This window comes from Trichosurus vulpecula, chromosome 5 (genome assembly GCF_011100635.1).
Source record: "Trichosurus vulpecula isolate mTriVul1 chromosome 5, mTriVul1.pri, whole genome shotgun sequence".
NCBI lineage: Eukaryota > Metazoa > Chordata > Mammalia > Diprotodontia > Phalangeridae > Trichosurus > Trichosurus vulpecula.
The window spans coordinates 23207845-23224215 of NC_050577.1; the positions used below are offsets into that span (position 1 = coordinate 23207845).

At 47.6% G+C, this 16371-nt stretch overlaps 1 protein-coding gene and 1 non-coding gene across 2 annotated transcripts in view; one reads left to right on the forward strand and one right to left on the reverse strand.

Annotated features, from left to right (window-relative positions):
• Positions 1 to 2009: 2009 nt before the first annotated feature.
• Positions 2010 to 16371, forward strand: part of DYNC1LI1 (dynein cytoplasmic 1 light intermediate chain 1) — a 52317-nt gene continuing 37955 nt past the window's right edge. Inside the window, exons 1-2 of the mRNA XM_036759723.1 lie at positions 2010 to 2304; positions 2768 to 2841. Of these exons, the coding sequence (XP_036615618.1) occupies positions 2174 to 2304; positions 2768 to 2841 (205 nt within the window). The 5' untranslated portion in view covers positions 2010 to 2173. The remainder of the gene's footprint in view (positions 2305 to 2767; positions 2842 to 16371) is intronic.
• LOC118852491 lies at positions 14665 to 14792 on the reverse strand. The gene has a single exon (XR_005010567.1). It is a non-coding gene; the product is annotated as a U6atac minor spliceosomal RNA (small nuclear RNA).

Here is a 16371-nt window from a genome sequence, read left to right on the forward strand (position 1 = left end):
TATTTCATGTGTCATATTCCATTTCATTTTCTTTTTTACAGGCCCTGATGAAGCAAGAGAAAGTGAAAAAAGAGGATCGTGTGTATGTGTGGAAGAAATATCAAAAGACAAACCTCATTTAATAAAAAAGTAATGTTAAAGAGATGGTTTTAAAAGTAATTTTAAAATGAAGTAAAAATTAGAATGAGCTTGTCTCTCCTCTGGATTTTTGCTTTTGTCCAAGGTAGGAAGACAGGGAAAACATTCAGCTCAACCCATGCATAGATTGATTTATTAGTTTATTTGTGTGTTTTTTTTAAAGAAGAAAAGGTGAAGTGAAAACAGAATAGCAATGAAGTACAGTTTCTCCACAAGCTGTGTTTCTAATAACCAGATTTTTCTTAGGGGGAAGCAGTATTTCTTCAAACTAGGTCTTATTCTGAAGCTTCTTTTTGAGAGCAGTTAAAAGGTTATTTTAAAAGGCTGGAAACAGGTTGTGCCATATGGTATCCTCTTCTGAACGAATATCAGGAAAATCCAAACTGATCCAGTTTGTGAGGAGAAGGGTGTGTTTTGGCTTCTTTTCTTTATATTCTTTCTCTGGGCCCGTGATGGTTTTAGTGAAATCTGCTACTGGTAAGAAAAAGGAGTTGGTAATAATCCTGCTGGGCAGCTAGGTGGCACAGTGGATAGAGCACCAGGCCCAAAGTCAGGAAGACCTGAGTTCAAATCCAGCCTCAGACACTTACTAGCTGTGTGACCATGGGCAAGTCACTTCACTCTGTTTGCCTCAGTTTCCTCATCTGTAAAATGAGAATGGCAAACCACTCTAGTATCTTTGCCAACAAAACCCCAAAAAGAGTCACAAAGGATTGGACAGGGCTGAACAACAATACTCCTGCTGCTTGGTAATGGAGCATAGGAAATGGATTATAATGTTAAGGTCACTGAAATGTCAGCACAGGAGAGACAGACATCAACCCTTAAGGATGCCCTAGTATAGATGAGTCTCTAGACAGCCAGTACCACAACTACATAGCCTGAAGGCAATGATCAATGCAGGCCTGCCCTTCCCAGGTGAACGGGAATGGAGGCTAGAAATTGAAGACATACTGTGTGCATAAACAGCAGCTGTCAGTTGGCATGGGCATCTGTGGGTTCTGAACTCGCTCAGGATTCAGAGTCAGGGAACCTGGGCTGAATCTGAGCTCTGCCACTAACTGGCAAGGTGCCCTAACCCTTCTACTCTCTGGGCTTTGTTTCCTCGTCTATAAAATGGGTTGCAGTCATGATCTCAACGGTAACTTCCACCTCCGAAAACCTATGATTCTGTGTCCTTTCACCTCCCTGAGTCTGTAAAAAGGAAGTGGTTCACAGATGGCTCGGAGGCCATCTAATGCAACTGCCTGGTTTTACAGCTGAGTAAACTGAGGCCCATCAAGGTTCCTCCCAGTTCTGACCCTCTATGATCTTCCCTTTCATCCCTGTGCATCTGTAAAGCAAGGGGGTTGGAGTCGTTGGCCTCTAAGGGCCAGCCCTTCTCAGCTCCGGGGTCCTAAGCCCTTTCCCTTCTGAGCCGAGGTTTCCCCTTTTGTTAAACGTGTGGAGGGGGCGGGGTTGGAGTCGTTGGCCTCTAAGGGCGGGCCCTTCTCAGCTTGTACTGTCCAGGGTCCCAGGATGGGCGCAGGTGTGACCAGGTCTCCCGGGTCCGGAGCTGGGAGGATCGTAGAGGTCATCGTGTCCAGTACCCTCCCTCTTTCATTTCCAGACGGAGAAGCTGAGGCCCAGGAGGCACAGCGATGGCCCGAGGACCGAGAGGGGCGGGGGGCGATGGGTCCCGGCTGCCCCGACCGCACCCACAAAGCCTTGCAGTTACCGCCACAGCCTCTGAGGCAGAAGGGCGGGGCCAGGAGGAGGGGCCAGGCCCGGCGGGTCCGCCTAGTACCGTGACGTCACAGGGCCGCGCCCGGGGCAGCCCCGCGGCAAGGGCGACCCCGAGCCCCGCCCCCGGACGTGTCTCCGCCCCCGACGCAGGCTCCGCCCCTCCCGCTCGCCAGGCGCCGGGCGCTCGCCTCACATCCGGGTCCCGCCGCCGCTGCCGCCGCTGCCGCCGCTGCCGCCGCTGCCGCCGCTGCCGCCGCCGCCCGGGCCTCGCTCATTCAGCTTCGCGGGAGCTGAGAGAGTCCCGATCAAGATGGCGGCCGTGGGGCGAGCCGGCTCCTTCAGCTCCTCGCCGCCGGCCCTCGCCACCGCCAACGGTTTCGCCCCGGCCGGCTGCACGGGCGGCGGCGACAAGGCCGAGGACGACGATGGACAGAACCTCTGGTAACCGGATCCCGCGGCAGGGGCGGCGGCGGGACCCGAGGCCCGACGGGGCGGGGAGGGCGGGGGAGGGGAGGGGAGGGGGGGGAGCGAGGCTGGGAGGGGCCGCCGCCCCGACCCAACCCCCTCCTGGGGGCGCCCTAGCGCGCTCCCTCGGGACGTCCCTCCTTCCCTGTGTCACCCCTCCTCCGGGGCTGGGGTCCCCAGGAGTCCTTGCCCCCCTCCCTTGTGTTAGGGTCCCTCTCTTGATCCCCTTCCCAGAGGTGGGGTCCCTCTTTTGCCCCACTTAGGGTGTCTCTCCCCCCCTTCCAGGAGGTGGGGTCCCTCTCGCCCCCCTCACTTGGGCCGGGGTCTCCCACTTGCCCCCCCCACCCCGGGGCTGGGGTCCCTCCCCTGCCCTGGGCCAGGGTTGGGGGTGTTCCCTGACCCGGGGCTCCCCCGTTTCTGTGTCCATCACCGCTGCCAGGTCCTGCATCCTCAGCGAGGTCTCCACCCGCTCCCGCTCCAAGCTCCCATCGGGCAAGAACGTCTTACTGCTGGGTAAGTGGTTCCTGCCTTGCCCGGGCTCAGCCTGGCTGGAAGGGGCCTCAGTTTCCTCATCTGTAAAATGGGCACGGGAGCGTGGGGTGGGGGTGCTCCCGACCCCCTCCAGCCCAGGCTTTTGGACCCTGAGTCTCCGCGCCCACCGCTCCGATCCCGGTCCACCCTCTGCCGCTCGCCCGGCGGGGAAGAACGTTTTGCACCCCTGCCCCTCCATGCTGGCTGCTGGGCGGGGCCGCCGCCGCCCTAGCCAGTGCCCGCCCCTGGAGTGGGCGGCGGTGTCCGCTGCAGCAGTGCCCCCCCCCCCCCAATCTGGGGCTCCCGCCCCCCGCCTCGCTGCTGTCGGCTCGCTCTCTTTGTGTTTGGCTTCCCCAAGCCCCTCCCCCCACTCCGGACGGCTGGTCAGGTGGCGCCGGCTTGCGGACCTTGTCACCGCGGCTGGAGGGAGGGCTGGCCCCTCGGGTCCTGGGTGTGTGCGGGGACTCTCCCGGGGACCGTTTGTTATTGTTCGCTTTGCCGAGCTCCTCCTCCTACCTCTGCCTCCCCGAGGTGTTGGGGGGCGGGGGTGCTCTGAGCGAGGATTGTCCGCTGGAGGAAAAGCCGCCCCCTCCTCTCGATTGTTCAGGTCTTGAGGGGACATTTTATGATTCGGTGGTAAATTTAAAATTGAGGCGCTTTGCAGCAGCATTCAGAACTGCGCTGGAAATGGCGTAACTCATTAATTTTTCATGGATCACTTGTACAAAAGAGCATGAGGACTGAACTAGGACTTAGTGAGTGATCGATGCTTTCTCCCTGTAGCGTTTGCGTTTGTGTGTGACGTTTGGGCAGCAGTCCGGTGTGGCCCTTGCCGTTTGGAAGGATCCTTAACAGTTTTTTAGTTGGAAAGGGACCTTGGCTTTCCAGCCAAAAAGAATGACCACAGTCCATCTAGAAGCCACTCAGGAGCCTGATTCTTCTCTCTTCCTTCTGCTCACTAATTGGTCTAAGTACATGCCGTTTCTTTGCTTCCCTGGGAAAGGACCAGGTTTTGCCACCCTCTTTGTAGGTAGCTCCTGAATCATTTAAATTTTTCTAAGATTCTCCTCCATGTGTGCTATACTTAAATAGGAGATTTTTCAGTTAGACTAAATGAATCTAAAATAATAAAATGAAATGTTTTTATCTGCTGAGCTAGAAACATAAAAGGAAACATGAGATTTTATAAATCACAGAAATAAGTTAAATGTTTATGAACTTTTTGGTATAAGGAAATCTGGTGACTTGTAACCTGGAATGTATTACTCTTTGAGGTGGAAGCAAAATTGTGTTTGGGTTTTCGTTGTTGTTAAAAGCCTGACATACATAAGGTCCCTGCAGGATTTTTAGGAATAGCAGGGCTCGTCAATAGTGGTTTTATTTGCTTGAAGTGAACTTTTTTCTTTTTGTGATTTCTCAGGACCCTGTTTTTTCTGTTCTCTTGGTGAATTTGTCCCGCATAAGTATGACATTTGTAGGGCAATTGTAAGATCAGAATACTAATGGGAAACATCTAGAAAGTGTTTGGAGACCCTCTTTCATTGAATACTCTAGACAGTATTTTGTGTTTGTCCTTTAAAATGATCTTAAAAGTAGCTTGGCACTCACAGTAATGGCTTTTAATTAATTTGGTTTATATGGCAAAGAAGACTTGTTTTTCCCATCTTTCATTGTTGTTGATGTGGGGTAGTGGAAAGTGCCCTGATTTTCAGTCATAGAGTTTATATCTAGCTTACTGGATATTTATATCTAGCTGACTGGATATTCTAATAGCCTAATTAGTAGGTCCGCACGCAGTTTCACCCCATCTCCAATCCAGGGGAAGGTTGGAAAGAAGTGTCACAGAGTAGAGGCAGAATAGCCTGCCTGTGTTCACTAATTTAGCATCCAAGACAGAGTGTGTCCTGTGACCCTGGACAGGTCTTTAACCTCTTAGTGCTGGGGGAGCTCTTTATAACCACAAAATCAGAGATAGACACAAAAACCCCCAGAACCCAAACCTTTAGTCACTTGATCCTTCAGGGCTTCCATTTTCCCCTCACTAAAATGAGGAGGCTGAATTAGATGCCTTCTAGATCTGATGTTCAGGGATTCTGATTCTGTAACAGTGAAGTTTCTGAAAACCTCATCCTACTGTGCCCTGGGCTAACTTTATAGTGTCTTCATGATGAGCCACAGCTGACAGTCTGCTGGACACTTCTTGGTGTTTTTGACTCAGCAGAGACCTAGACTTTCCCCTTCAGTTGATGCCAGTTCATTGGCTTATATCATCGAGTGCAGGAAGGAATCTCAGGGGCCAATCCTGCCTAGCACTGCATTTTACTGACAGAGGGTGAAGCCACACAGGTAGCAGGAAGTTCAGAGAGCCATTCTTGGGAATATGGCCTTATCTCTAGAGCTCTTGCTGCTCTTCCAGGCTGTGAGGCTTTCATTTACTTAGAGGCCTCAGACTGGTCAGTTCATCCCAACCGTACGGTGTGAATGGCCCTGGGAATGTGGGTGGACAAGCAACATGAAGCTGCAGTACCTACAAGGAGCTTGCATTGTGCTGAAGAAGTAGAACAGGTATTCAGAGAAGTGAGGACAGGATAGTTTGAGAAAGAAAGAAGAAAGTGCTGACAAGGCAGAGAGTGTGAGTGGGGTGAGGCGAGAGGGCCCAGGGGACACTTTGCCTGAGAGGGCTGGTGCCTGAGCCAAGCCTTGAAGGAAGCTCTGTAGTCTTAAGAGGTGGAGATGGGGGAGTTGGGGGGGATGGGGACGGTGGGGAGCATTACTGATTATTGGACAACCTGGGCACAGATGCAGATTGGAGTTGGCATGTTGAGTTCAGGAAGGATCTTATAGGCCAGTGTGGCTGAAATGTAGGGTTCTTGAAGGAGAGTAATATGAAATTAGTATAGTAAAAAGAGGGATGGGGCATCTAGGTGGTGTAGTGAAAAGAGCACCGGCCCTGGAGTCAGGAGGACCTGAGTTCAAATGCATCCTTAGACACTTGACATTAGCTGTGTGACCTTAAGCAAGCAAGTCACTTAACCCCAATTGCCTTGCCTCCACCTCCCCAAAAAAAAAAGGAAAAAGAGGGAGTAGAAAGGTAGTGGAGGAGTGTAAATGCTAGTCTGAGGAGTTTGTAGTTTGGCAGTAAGGAGTTACTGAAGATTTTTGGGCAGGGAAATGTCATTTTCAGGTGTATGTTTTAGGAATTCAGCAAGCAAACCTTTATTAAGAGTCTCCGATGTGTCATACTCTGTGCTAGGAGCCAGGGATACAAAGGTATACATGGAATAGGCCCTGCCTGTCTCAGGGAGTGACACCAAGTGCACACAGACAAACTAAATGCAGGGTGACTTTGTTGGGGGAGTCTGGCAGCTGGTGGAGATGAGGGTTGGAAAAGGCGTCCTGTAGGAGGGGGAGAGTTTGAGTCAAGCCCTGAAGGAAGCTAGGGGTTCTAGGAGGTGGAGGTAAGAAAGGAGGGCGTTCCAGCCATGGGGACAGACAGTGTAGAGTGGCAGATGGGCTGCTCTGTGTGAGAAGGCCAGCTCGATGAATAGTAGTGTCTGAAAGGGAATAATAGGTCAAAAGGTTGGAAAGGTACATTGGATCCAGGTTGTGAATGGCTTTAAATGACGAACAAGAATTTCCATTTGATCCTAGGGAAGGAGCCCTGTAGTTAATTGAGCAGGGGAGTGACATGGGCAGACATGTGCATTAGTAACATTACTTTGGCAGCAGTGTGCAGGGGGGATTGGAGAGGGGAGAACTTTGAGGTAAGAGATCAGGGCCTGAACTTCAGTTCTGGCTGAGTGAGTGTGGAGAAGGGAACTGTGGAGGCCAAATTGACAAGATTTGGTAAATGCTTAGATAGGCAGGGTGAAGAGAGAGCAAGGAATTGAGGGATGAAAGGACAGATGTGGCTTCGTTGGGAATAGGGAAATTTGGAAGAGGGGTAGATTTGGGGGAAAAGACACTGAGTGGTGTTCTCAGCAGAATTAGATGTTTAGGAGACATCTGGGTCAGAGTGTCCATTAGGTGGTTAATGATGTGGGACTGGAGCTCAGGAGAAAGACTGATGATGGTTCTCTAGATCTGGAGTCATCTGAATATATGGGGTAACTGAACCCATGGAAGTTGGTGAGGTAATCAGGGTGTAGTCAGAGAAGCGAAGAGGGCCTAGGACAGAGCCTTGGGGTAACCTTTAGTTAGGGGATATTGATGATGATGATGGTGTTGGACGGAAATGCAGCAGAGGAGATGAGAAGCAGCAGCTGGACAGGCAGAAGGAGAGTCAGGAGAAAGTAGTGGTGCAGAACCCCAGGAGGGGAGCCTGCTCAGTACTGTTAGAGAGGCCTCTAGAAAGGCAAGGATTAATCGAAGGCCATTGAATTCAAAGATCACTGGTAACTTTGGAGAAGGGAATTTAAGTTTAGTGATGTGCTCAAAGCCCCATGGCAGGGTGAATAAGTGAGAAAGAAGAGGGGAAGTGGAGGTAGGAGGCTTTTTTTTAAGGTGGTCTGCTGTGAAAGGGATGAAAGCGATAAGGTGATATAGCTTAAGGGCATGCTAGGGTCAAGTGAGGAGGTTTGAAGGGTAGAGATAGGGGCAGGGTAGGGATCTGTACGTGTTTGTATGAAGAATAGGGTGATTATTGGCACCTGGGTGGCACATGGATTGGAGATGGGGTGAAACTGCGTGCGGACCTACTAATTAGGCTATTAGAATATCCAGTCAGAGAGAGATCATGAAGGGCTGCACTAGAATGGTGGCTAAGGAAGGGGAGAAGATAGGAGCAGTGTTGGGAGTGTATACTCTCCTTATCTCTTTCTCAGAATTGCTGGTTTTCCTTAAGGCTCAGCTCAGGTAGCACCTTAGATAATTGGCCTTTCTTGATCTCCTAGGTGCTAGAGACTTCCCCCCCAAGTTACCCTGTATGAATTTTGCATATATACCTCGTTAGATTGTAAACTCCTTGGGAGTCAGTCAGCGAACATTTATTAAGCACCAGGCACTGTGCTGAGCACTGAAGACACAAAACAGTCAAAAAGACAGTGTCTGCCCTCAAAGAGCTCACAGTCAGTTAGGGGAGATGGATGTAAACAACTATGTCCAAACGAGTTCTATCCAGGGTGAATTGGAAGTTGTCAGCAGGGGGAAGGTGGTAAGAATGAAAAGAGATCTGGAATGGTTTCTTGTAGACTTGAAGGAAGCCAGGAGATGGAGATGAGGAGGAAAGGCATTCCAGGCACAGGGGAGAGTCAGGGAAAATGACCAGGGTTGGGAGATGGAAGAGCTGGGAGGCCAGTGTCATGGGATTGCAGAGTACATGCTGGTGGTAAGAAGACTGGAAGGATAGGGAGGGGCTGGATTCTGAAGGACTTTGAAAGCCAACCAACCAGATTTTGATATCTGATCCAGGCAATAACAGGGAGGTTGGTTATTGAGTGGGGATTCGGTGGTAAAGTGGTCAGACCAGGGCTTTGGGAAGGAGACTTTGACAGCTGAGTGAGTGGAGGATGGACCAGAGTGGGGAGAGACTTGAGGCAGATCTGGTAGCCAGCCATTGGAATAGTCTAGACCTGAGGTGATGATAGCCTGTGCCAGTGGAGAGAAGGGGGCATCTTGGAGAGTTGCTGCCAAGGTGGGATGAGGAAGAGGTGAGGCACCTGGGAGATTGGCAGGGGACTGTTGCCCTTGACAGTCATAGGTTTGGAAGAGAAGAGGGTTTATGCGAAAAGATGACCAGTTCCATTTTGCCCAAGTTGGGTTTATGTTGACTCTGAGACATCCACTTCTAGATGTTTAATAGGCAGTTGGAGATGGAGCACGAGAGGCTAGAGCTGGATAAGTAGATGTCAGCAATCATCAGCTTACAGGTGATAATTGAATTCATGGGAGCTGATGAAATCACCAAGGGAAATAGAATAGAGGGAGAAGAGAAGAGGACCTAGGACAGGACCTTGAGGGATACCCACAGATAGGGTCCATGAAGATCCAGCAGTAAATAGGAAGGAAGGATAGATAGGAAGAGAAGTAGGAGAGAAAACCTAGATAGAAGAGAATGGTATCAAAGCAGAAGAGGGTGATTGATCATCAGCATCAAAGAATGAGGGTTGAGAAAAGGCCAGAGACATAGGCGTGTGTGTGTGTGTGTGTGTGTGTGTGTGTGTGTGTGTGTGTGTATGTAGTAGTGAACCAGGCAGTAGATGGGGGTGGGGCGGGGAGGGGGGAGATTGCAGATTATTGAGAGTGGGGGATGCTAGAAAAGGCAATCAGCTGGGGAAGATGGGATGAAATTGAATCAGTTTGCATGTCCAGTATTGGCCTTGGCTAGGAGCAGGGCTACCTGATCACGTGAGACAGGAGTGGAGGACCAACCAGTGGGTGCTGGGAGATGAGGAGGGAGGGAGAAGAGGGAGCTCTCAGCAAATGGCCTCAGTTTTGTCAGTAAAATGAGGGGGCAGGTTCTTGGCTGAGAGGGTGGGGGGGGTGATAGGAAATTTTAGGGGAGATGAAAATGTTTAGAAGAGGAGATACAGACTAGGGATTTTATCAGTTGTATGGAGCTCCTGGTATTGACTGATTGACAACACTTGTTCCAATTGTTTCAATATGGGAGGTTCAGGGATGACTTCAGGGCTCTGTATCTGGGCGCCTGGGAGAACGTGGTGCCCTTCACTGAAACGGGGAGATTAGAAGGAGGGGGAGTTTGATGGGCTAAGATAATGGACTTGGGGAGTTGGAGGTGCTAATGGGATACATATCCAGCTGTCAGTTTGCGCACTTTGGAACTCAGTGATTCTCTCTGTTCTATCCAGCATTTGCTATAAGGAGAGCATGAATTTTTACATTTTTCTTTTAATATTTGAGATTTTCATCTAAACCCTTTTGGGTTTAAAGAAAGAACTGGAACATTTTTTTGTAGCAGTGGGCTCTTATGCTAACCCAACAGATGTTTAATTTTAAAAAACACTTGATCCAGATTTCTCTGAGAGCTACAGAATAACTCAGTGGACAGCAGAGTGCTATGTTTGAAGTGAGAAAGACTTAGGTTAGACCAGGGGTGGGGAATCCTTTTATTAAGGAGGTTTGTTCTGTGGAGTTTGGATTCAATCAAAGGGCCACACTTGAGGACCTAGAAGGCCATATGTGGCCTCAAGGCCATAGGTTCCCCACTAGACTCTTAGCTCCACTGCTTCCTATCCGTGGGATTGGGGCAAGTTAGTTGGCCTTTCTGGGCCTGCTTGCTCATCTGTAACAAGTACTTGAGACTACTTGGCCTCCAAGGGTCCCACACAACTGTCCATCTGTATTCAGTATATAGTCAGCCCCTCATTTGGGGTGGGGTGGGGGGACCAGATAGGGATTTCATATTCATGTACAGAGCTCCTGGTGAGGAACTTGCTTCCTCCCTGGGCAGATCCACAGTTCTGTAATTTATAAGTCTTAGAGCTGGGATTTTTAAGCTGATGGCTATGAACTTGTTTGTTAGCATATTTTGGTGAGTTAATTGGTTTCCTTTGTAATCCTCTGTGTTTTACGTTATGCCTTTAAAAACGTTGTTCTGGGAGAGGCTCCATAGGCTTCTCCTGACTGCCAGAGGAGCGCAGGACACCAAAAAGATCATGAACCCTGGGCTCAGAGCTGTTGGGCCCTGAGTGGTTCAGTCACTGGCTCAGGGTCACTCAGTATTTGGAAGAGGTGGGATGTGGAGACAGGTCTCAGTGACTCTGAGGCCAGCGCCTCCTTGGCTAGGTCACCCTGCACTGATGGAAGAGAAACAGCCGGATAGATGGGGCTCACTTAACAGTGAGGCTGCTCACCAATACCATGGGGTTTGTCAGCACCCACTAGCTCTTTAGCATCTTGAGTGTCTTTGGGTCTTGAAGGCTTTTCAGTCTCAGTTTCCTGTTCGACTTGGGGAGGTATACTACTGCTACTAATGAGGATGATATTTTACATTTGTGGAGCACTTTTTTCTTTTTAAAACACCTTTCACATACACACATTACTTCTTGTGAAGAAGGGCTGATGTTATCTCCATTTTACAGGTGAGGAAACTGAGACTCGGAGGAGCCTCAGAGAAGATTGTGCTTTGCCCAAGGATACCCAGTTATAGGAGGCAGACTTTGTGTACTAGAATCAAAAGCTTTTTGTTGAAGCATCAGGACAGCTTGATTTGAGTCAAGTAGAAAAGCAAGCTCAGTCCTAACTGGCCCCTGCTAATATGCTGTTATGTAGAGGCACAGAGGGAAGAAATGCTCAGCCAGTGCCGAGTTAATCTGCAGAACCATCTGGGCACAGAAGGTTAATAAGGTAGGAACTGCTGCTTGGTGACTAATGAAGGCGAGGATTAGGTCTGTGGTCCATTGCCGTGGAAGCATCTTTTGGGACTCATATTTATTTATCAGAAATAAGGGTGTTCCTTGTGCTTTTCCTGTTTTTCGAATATTAAAGGTGTCCTATACATTCCTTGTGCCTGATTCTCCTGTGGCATGTGGTAAACTCTGTGTGTTGCTCATGGGTGAACAGTGGCTGGCTTTCTGTAGTAGTCCCTCTACGAGAGGAGACTTGGCTAGATGTTTGGCTGCATGGTCAGGAAGACTGGGCTTAGGTTCAGCCTCTGTCACCTGCTGGCCACGTGACCCTGGGGAAGGGCCCCCCTCTCAGGCAGAGGGAATTTCCTACGTAGATCATGGGGCAGAGCCTTTTCCTTTCCACTCCATCCATTGTACTGCCGTGATTAGAATAGGATGTTTCTTACACTCTCTTTTTATGTTGATCACTTTCACACTTTTAAAAACATTGACTACATTTCCCAATATATTCTCTTCTCCTTTCCAGAGAGAAATAACAAAAAATTAAAAAGAGGGAAAAAGGCAGTTCAGCAAAACTAATGTGCATATCGAAAAAAATCTTACATTCTCTCCCATGTTCCACATCCACAGACTCTGACCTTTGCCAAGTGCAAAATGCAGGGAGGGGTCTTCGTCTGTTTCTTTTTCGGGACCACCCTTGGTCATTATAATTTGGAAGCATTCAGTGGGGCAGTAGAAAGGGGGCCAGATGTGGTGTCTGAAGACCTCAGTTTTAATCTTGGTTCTGCTGCTTAAAATCCTTGTGACTTTGAAGAAATAACTCTAGACCTCAGTTCCTCATCCACACTTGAGCTCCCTTCATGCTCTAAGGCTGTGATTCTCTAATAACGTCACGTGTGTCATCTTATACTTTGGATTCCAGACTCTGAATTAATATTTCGTTGTAATTTTGAAACGTATGTAGTTTCATAGTTGTAAACATACTTATACAAACAGTTTTACTATCACATTGCTTCCATAAAAATTAGGGGTCAGATACCTTTACTATTAGGATGTTATTTTGAAAAGCAAACCTTCCAAATAAAGAGAGAGGAGTCAGTTATTTAATGAAGAAAGACTGAATCAAAGACATTTTGAAAGACAAGGGTTTCTCAGACATCCGGGTTATATGTAGCCTTTGTAAATGATGTAACATGCTCCCTTTCTCTTGAATGGGTATATGTCTGGAATTTTTTTTAATATATTTTAAAGTATATACTGTAAGGATGTAACTAAGAAGCTATGAGGAAAAGTTATACTCCTGGGGTACATATGGAAGTAGGAAAATTTGCTAACCTAAACTAGTGAATCCTGGCACATAGGAAGCATTTAATAAATGTTATTGATTGGTCAAATGATAGAACTTTTATCATTGAATTAAGGTTATTTCAGTTCTACAAATGAACCAAGAGTTAGAAGCATCTCTTGGACAAGGAGGGCAACTCACTGGCAGCCCAGAAGGGAGCATATGCTCCAGAGTGCCAGCTGGGAGAGACCTGAAAGAGGTTATTTAGTCCAACCACTTGAAACAGGTGGAGGGAATCGTCGGCCTTCTTCACCAGCCAGAAGCCATTGGAGTCCCATGGCCTTTAGAGATGCTCAGATGAGTATCAGGTTAGAATAATAAAAAATCTTCCTGGGATACAGCCCACCTACAAATAATATGGGTGGTTAGAGAAACTCAGCTGGATATAGCTAAAAGGAATTGGTGGGAAAGAATCATGAGAACCGCATGCAGAGGATGAAAACACCAGTAATGGATGGAACTCAGATTAAATGCAGTGACCAGTCTGGACAGAAGATTGACCTAGTATTTCATAGTTAAGAGGGACCTCAGAAGCCATCTTGACTGGCTCATGCCTGAGCAAGAAGCATCAGAATGACGAAGTTATCCATTCTTTCCTTCAAGAGGGAAGTGAGGGAAACCAGGAAGTCCTTCCTTAAGCCATGTTTTGTCTTTTTGCAAATTTTGCTCCTTGGTCCTAGTTCAGCCTTCTGGGACATACAGAACAAGTCTGTCCCTGATTGATGATGAAACCACTGTCCTCCCTCTCAGGAGAGAGCTGGTGTACTATGGATTCAGAATGTTTCATATACTTAGCTTGAATTACTTGGTCTTGCTTCTCTGGTTTTTGTTTTGTTGTTGTTTTCCCCAATGGTGATACTTAGGCCAGGGACTATAAAATCTCTAGGAGGCTGTAAGGTGAGGATGGGATAGATTGAAACCTGGGCCTCAGAGAAGAAAGTGCCTTTTGTTTTTTTTTAAATAGGGATCCAAGGACCAGAGCAGCACTTGAGAAAACCCAGGGCACCTGCAGACTAAAACTTGCCATGTGTCCTGTGTCCAGAGAAGGAATGCAGAGACCCTTGCCTCAGAGATCAGTCAGATCAGATTAGTAGCATCCTAGAAGAGTTGGAGAGCCTGGCAGTGTTGTTGATAACCCCAAGCCTGCTTCCAGTGAGGAGGAAATGATGACTGACAGGTAGATAACCCTTTAGATTTTCAGAGTGCTTCCCATACAAGATTTTGTCTTTGATCCTCACAACAGCCTTGTGTGAGAGGAACTCTCCAAATCATTAGTTTGAGTTTACAGATTGAGGAAGCTGAGGCTGAGATAAGCAAAGGGGCTTTAGCCCCTGCTCATCAAGCTGGTGTCTGAGGTGGGGTTTGAAGCCAGGTCTGCCTGACTCTGGTCCAGTGCCCATGCTGTATCTTTCTAATTCAGAAAATTGTGCTTTGTAGATGTTGTTCATTCCAGTGTTTTTGTTTAGCAGAGTTCCTTCTGAAAATACCCAACCTTTTTACTGACATTGAAAGGCACAAGTAGAGGTTACCACCTCTCTTTCAACTAATTTTTTAAAAAAAGTCTTATTTATGCCCTTTGTTCTTACATCGTAACAGCTCTCCTCCCACTTCCCAAAATATTGAACCTAGAAAATCAATCAACAAACATTTATTAAGCAGATCCTTTGTCGGTAAACTTTTATTAAACTCCTGCTGTGTGTCAGGCTCTGTGCTAAGTGCTTGGGATATAAATAGGAAAAAAGAAAAGTAGTCCTGCCTGAAGGAGCTTACAAGTTAATGGGAGAAGGTGAAACGCAAAAGGCCTGGTACCTGCCATGGTGGAGAAACCAGACAAGTCCCAGAGTGGTACAGAGCCAGGTGAGAAATGAAGAAATGGGGCAGCCAGGCAATACAGTGGACAGACCACCGGCCTTGGAGGCAGGGGGACCTGAGTACAGAAGAAATGAAGGAATATCTGAAGCTCCCTCCTTAAATAAGGCTTTGGAGTTCGTGGCTCCGTCCTCCAATTAGAGGGGCTGAGGGACACCATGGGTAGGGTGAGGTCCCAGGTCTGGGATCTTACGGGAAGATAAGGTTTTCCCAAGAATGAATGTCTGGGGTTTGGGGAAGAAGTCAGAAAAGTCCCAAAGGAGGACAGCTGGGGAGGAATGGGAAAAAACATGGTTAGATGTCAGAGTAGGAAGTAATGCCTTAACCAGATGTGTGTTGCAAAGAAGCCACAAGGACCTCTTCCATTCTTATCAAGGCTAGTGCTGACCTTCTCTCCCTTCATGTGACATGTGCTGGCCTAAGTGCTGGAGACATAGACAAAGTCACCCAGATTTTTCCCCCTAACTCTGGAGGGAGCTATGTTTCTCCCTCCCTTGTCTTTCTGTTGTTCAGAGCTCACCTTCCTCTCTGTGATCTTTTCATTCTCATTTTGTTGTGTATGTGTTAGGGCTTTTGGTTCTGTATCTTTCACTCTTCGTCATTTCATACACATAGCCCCACGTTTCTCTAAATTATGCAGATGTTTCTTATTTCACAGTAATTTCCATTGTGTTAATCATGATGTTTTCAGCATTCCACAGTAGATGGCTATCTGTATTGTTCTCCAGGTTGTCACTACTACACAGAGTGCTGCTGTGAATGTTTTGGTATATAGCAGTGCTTTGTTTCTGTATGCTCTGTGCTGGGCTCTCTGGGTCAGAAGGATGTGGACATTTTAGTCACTTTTCTTGAATATTTCCATGTTGACGTCCAGAATAATTGGATTCATTTTCATAGCTCCATCATCAGGGTGGTTGTCTACCTGTTTCTCTTAGCCTCTCCATTATTGTTTTGGGTTTCTTTGTGTGGTTTTGCCTGTTTGCAAGGGATGAGATAACCTCAGAGCTACCTTAATTTTCATTCCTGTTACTATAAGTGATTTTGAACATATTTTGAAATTATCATTTATATTCTTCTTTTGAAAACTTCGTGTCCTTTGTTAGTCCTCAATAGAAGAATTACAGTCTATTAACAACCATACAAAAGATTGCTTAAAATCATTAACAGTACAGTGCAGAGAAATGTAAATTAGAACAAGCTGAAGTTTCACTTCACACACAACAAACTGGCAAAAATGACAAAAGCTAGCAGCAGTCAGTGTTGCATGGGCTGTTGAAGGACTGACTTGGCTATTGAGGTTGCTATGAGTCGATCCAGCCATTTAGGAAAGCAGCATAGGATTAGGTCAGGAGGTGCAGCCCTCTTATTCCAGAGATCCTGCCGTGAGATGTATACCCTGAGGAGGCCAGAAACAGAAAGGCCTTGGGCTGCACCTGGATAGTTCCAGCAGGACTTTTTGAGTGGCAGAGAACAGGAGTCAAGGGGTTGGATCCCCATCAGTTGGGAAATGGCTCAACTGGTTGATCTAAAATGGCTTATTAATGTACTGCTCCAGATGATTCAGGTGAAGAATCCAGAGAATCCTGGAAGGCAGAAACTCACTGAAGAGCCAGGAAGGCAGTGCACACAGTGACTCGGGCTGTGGCAAGCTTATCCCCATCAAAGTCCTCTTCCCTGTACCCATTGAAGAAAAAAGAAAAACAAAACCCTCTTAGCAAATCTGCACAGTGAAGCAAAACCATGTGCCACTTAGGCCACATCCAAAGATGTTGTCCATCTCTCTGCCAGGCTCTGGGGAGCCTGCCTTGTTGGTACCAGGACTCCAAGATCTGAGTCAGTTACTGCATTGATCAGAGCCTTTCAGGGCTTTGTCTTTACAGTGTTGTTATTGTATAAATTTTCTCCCGGTTTTGCTCACTTTACTCTGTATCAGTTACAGAACTCTTTCAGGTTTCTCAGAAACTGTATTGGGCAATTGGATTCCATTAT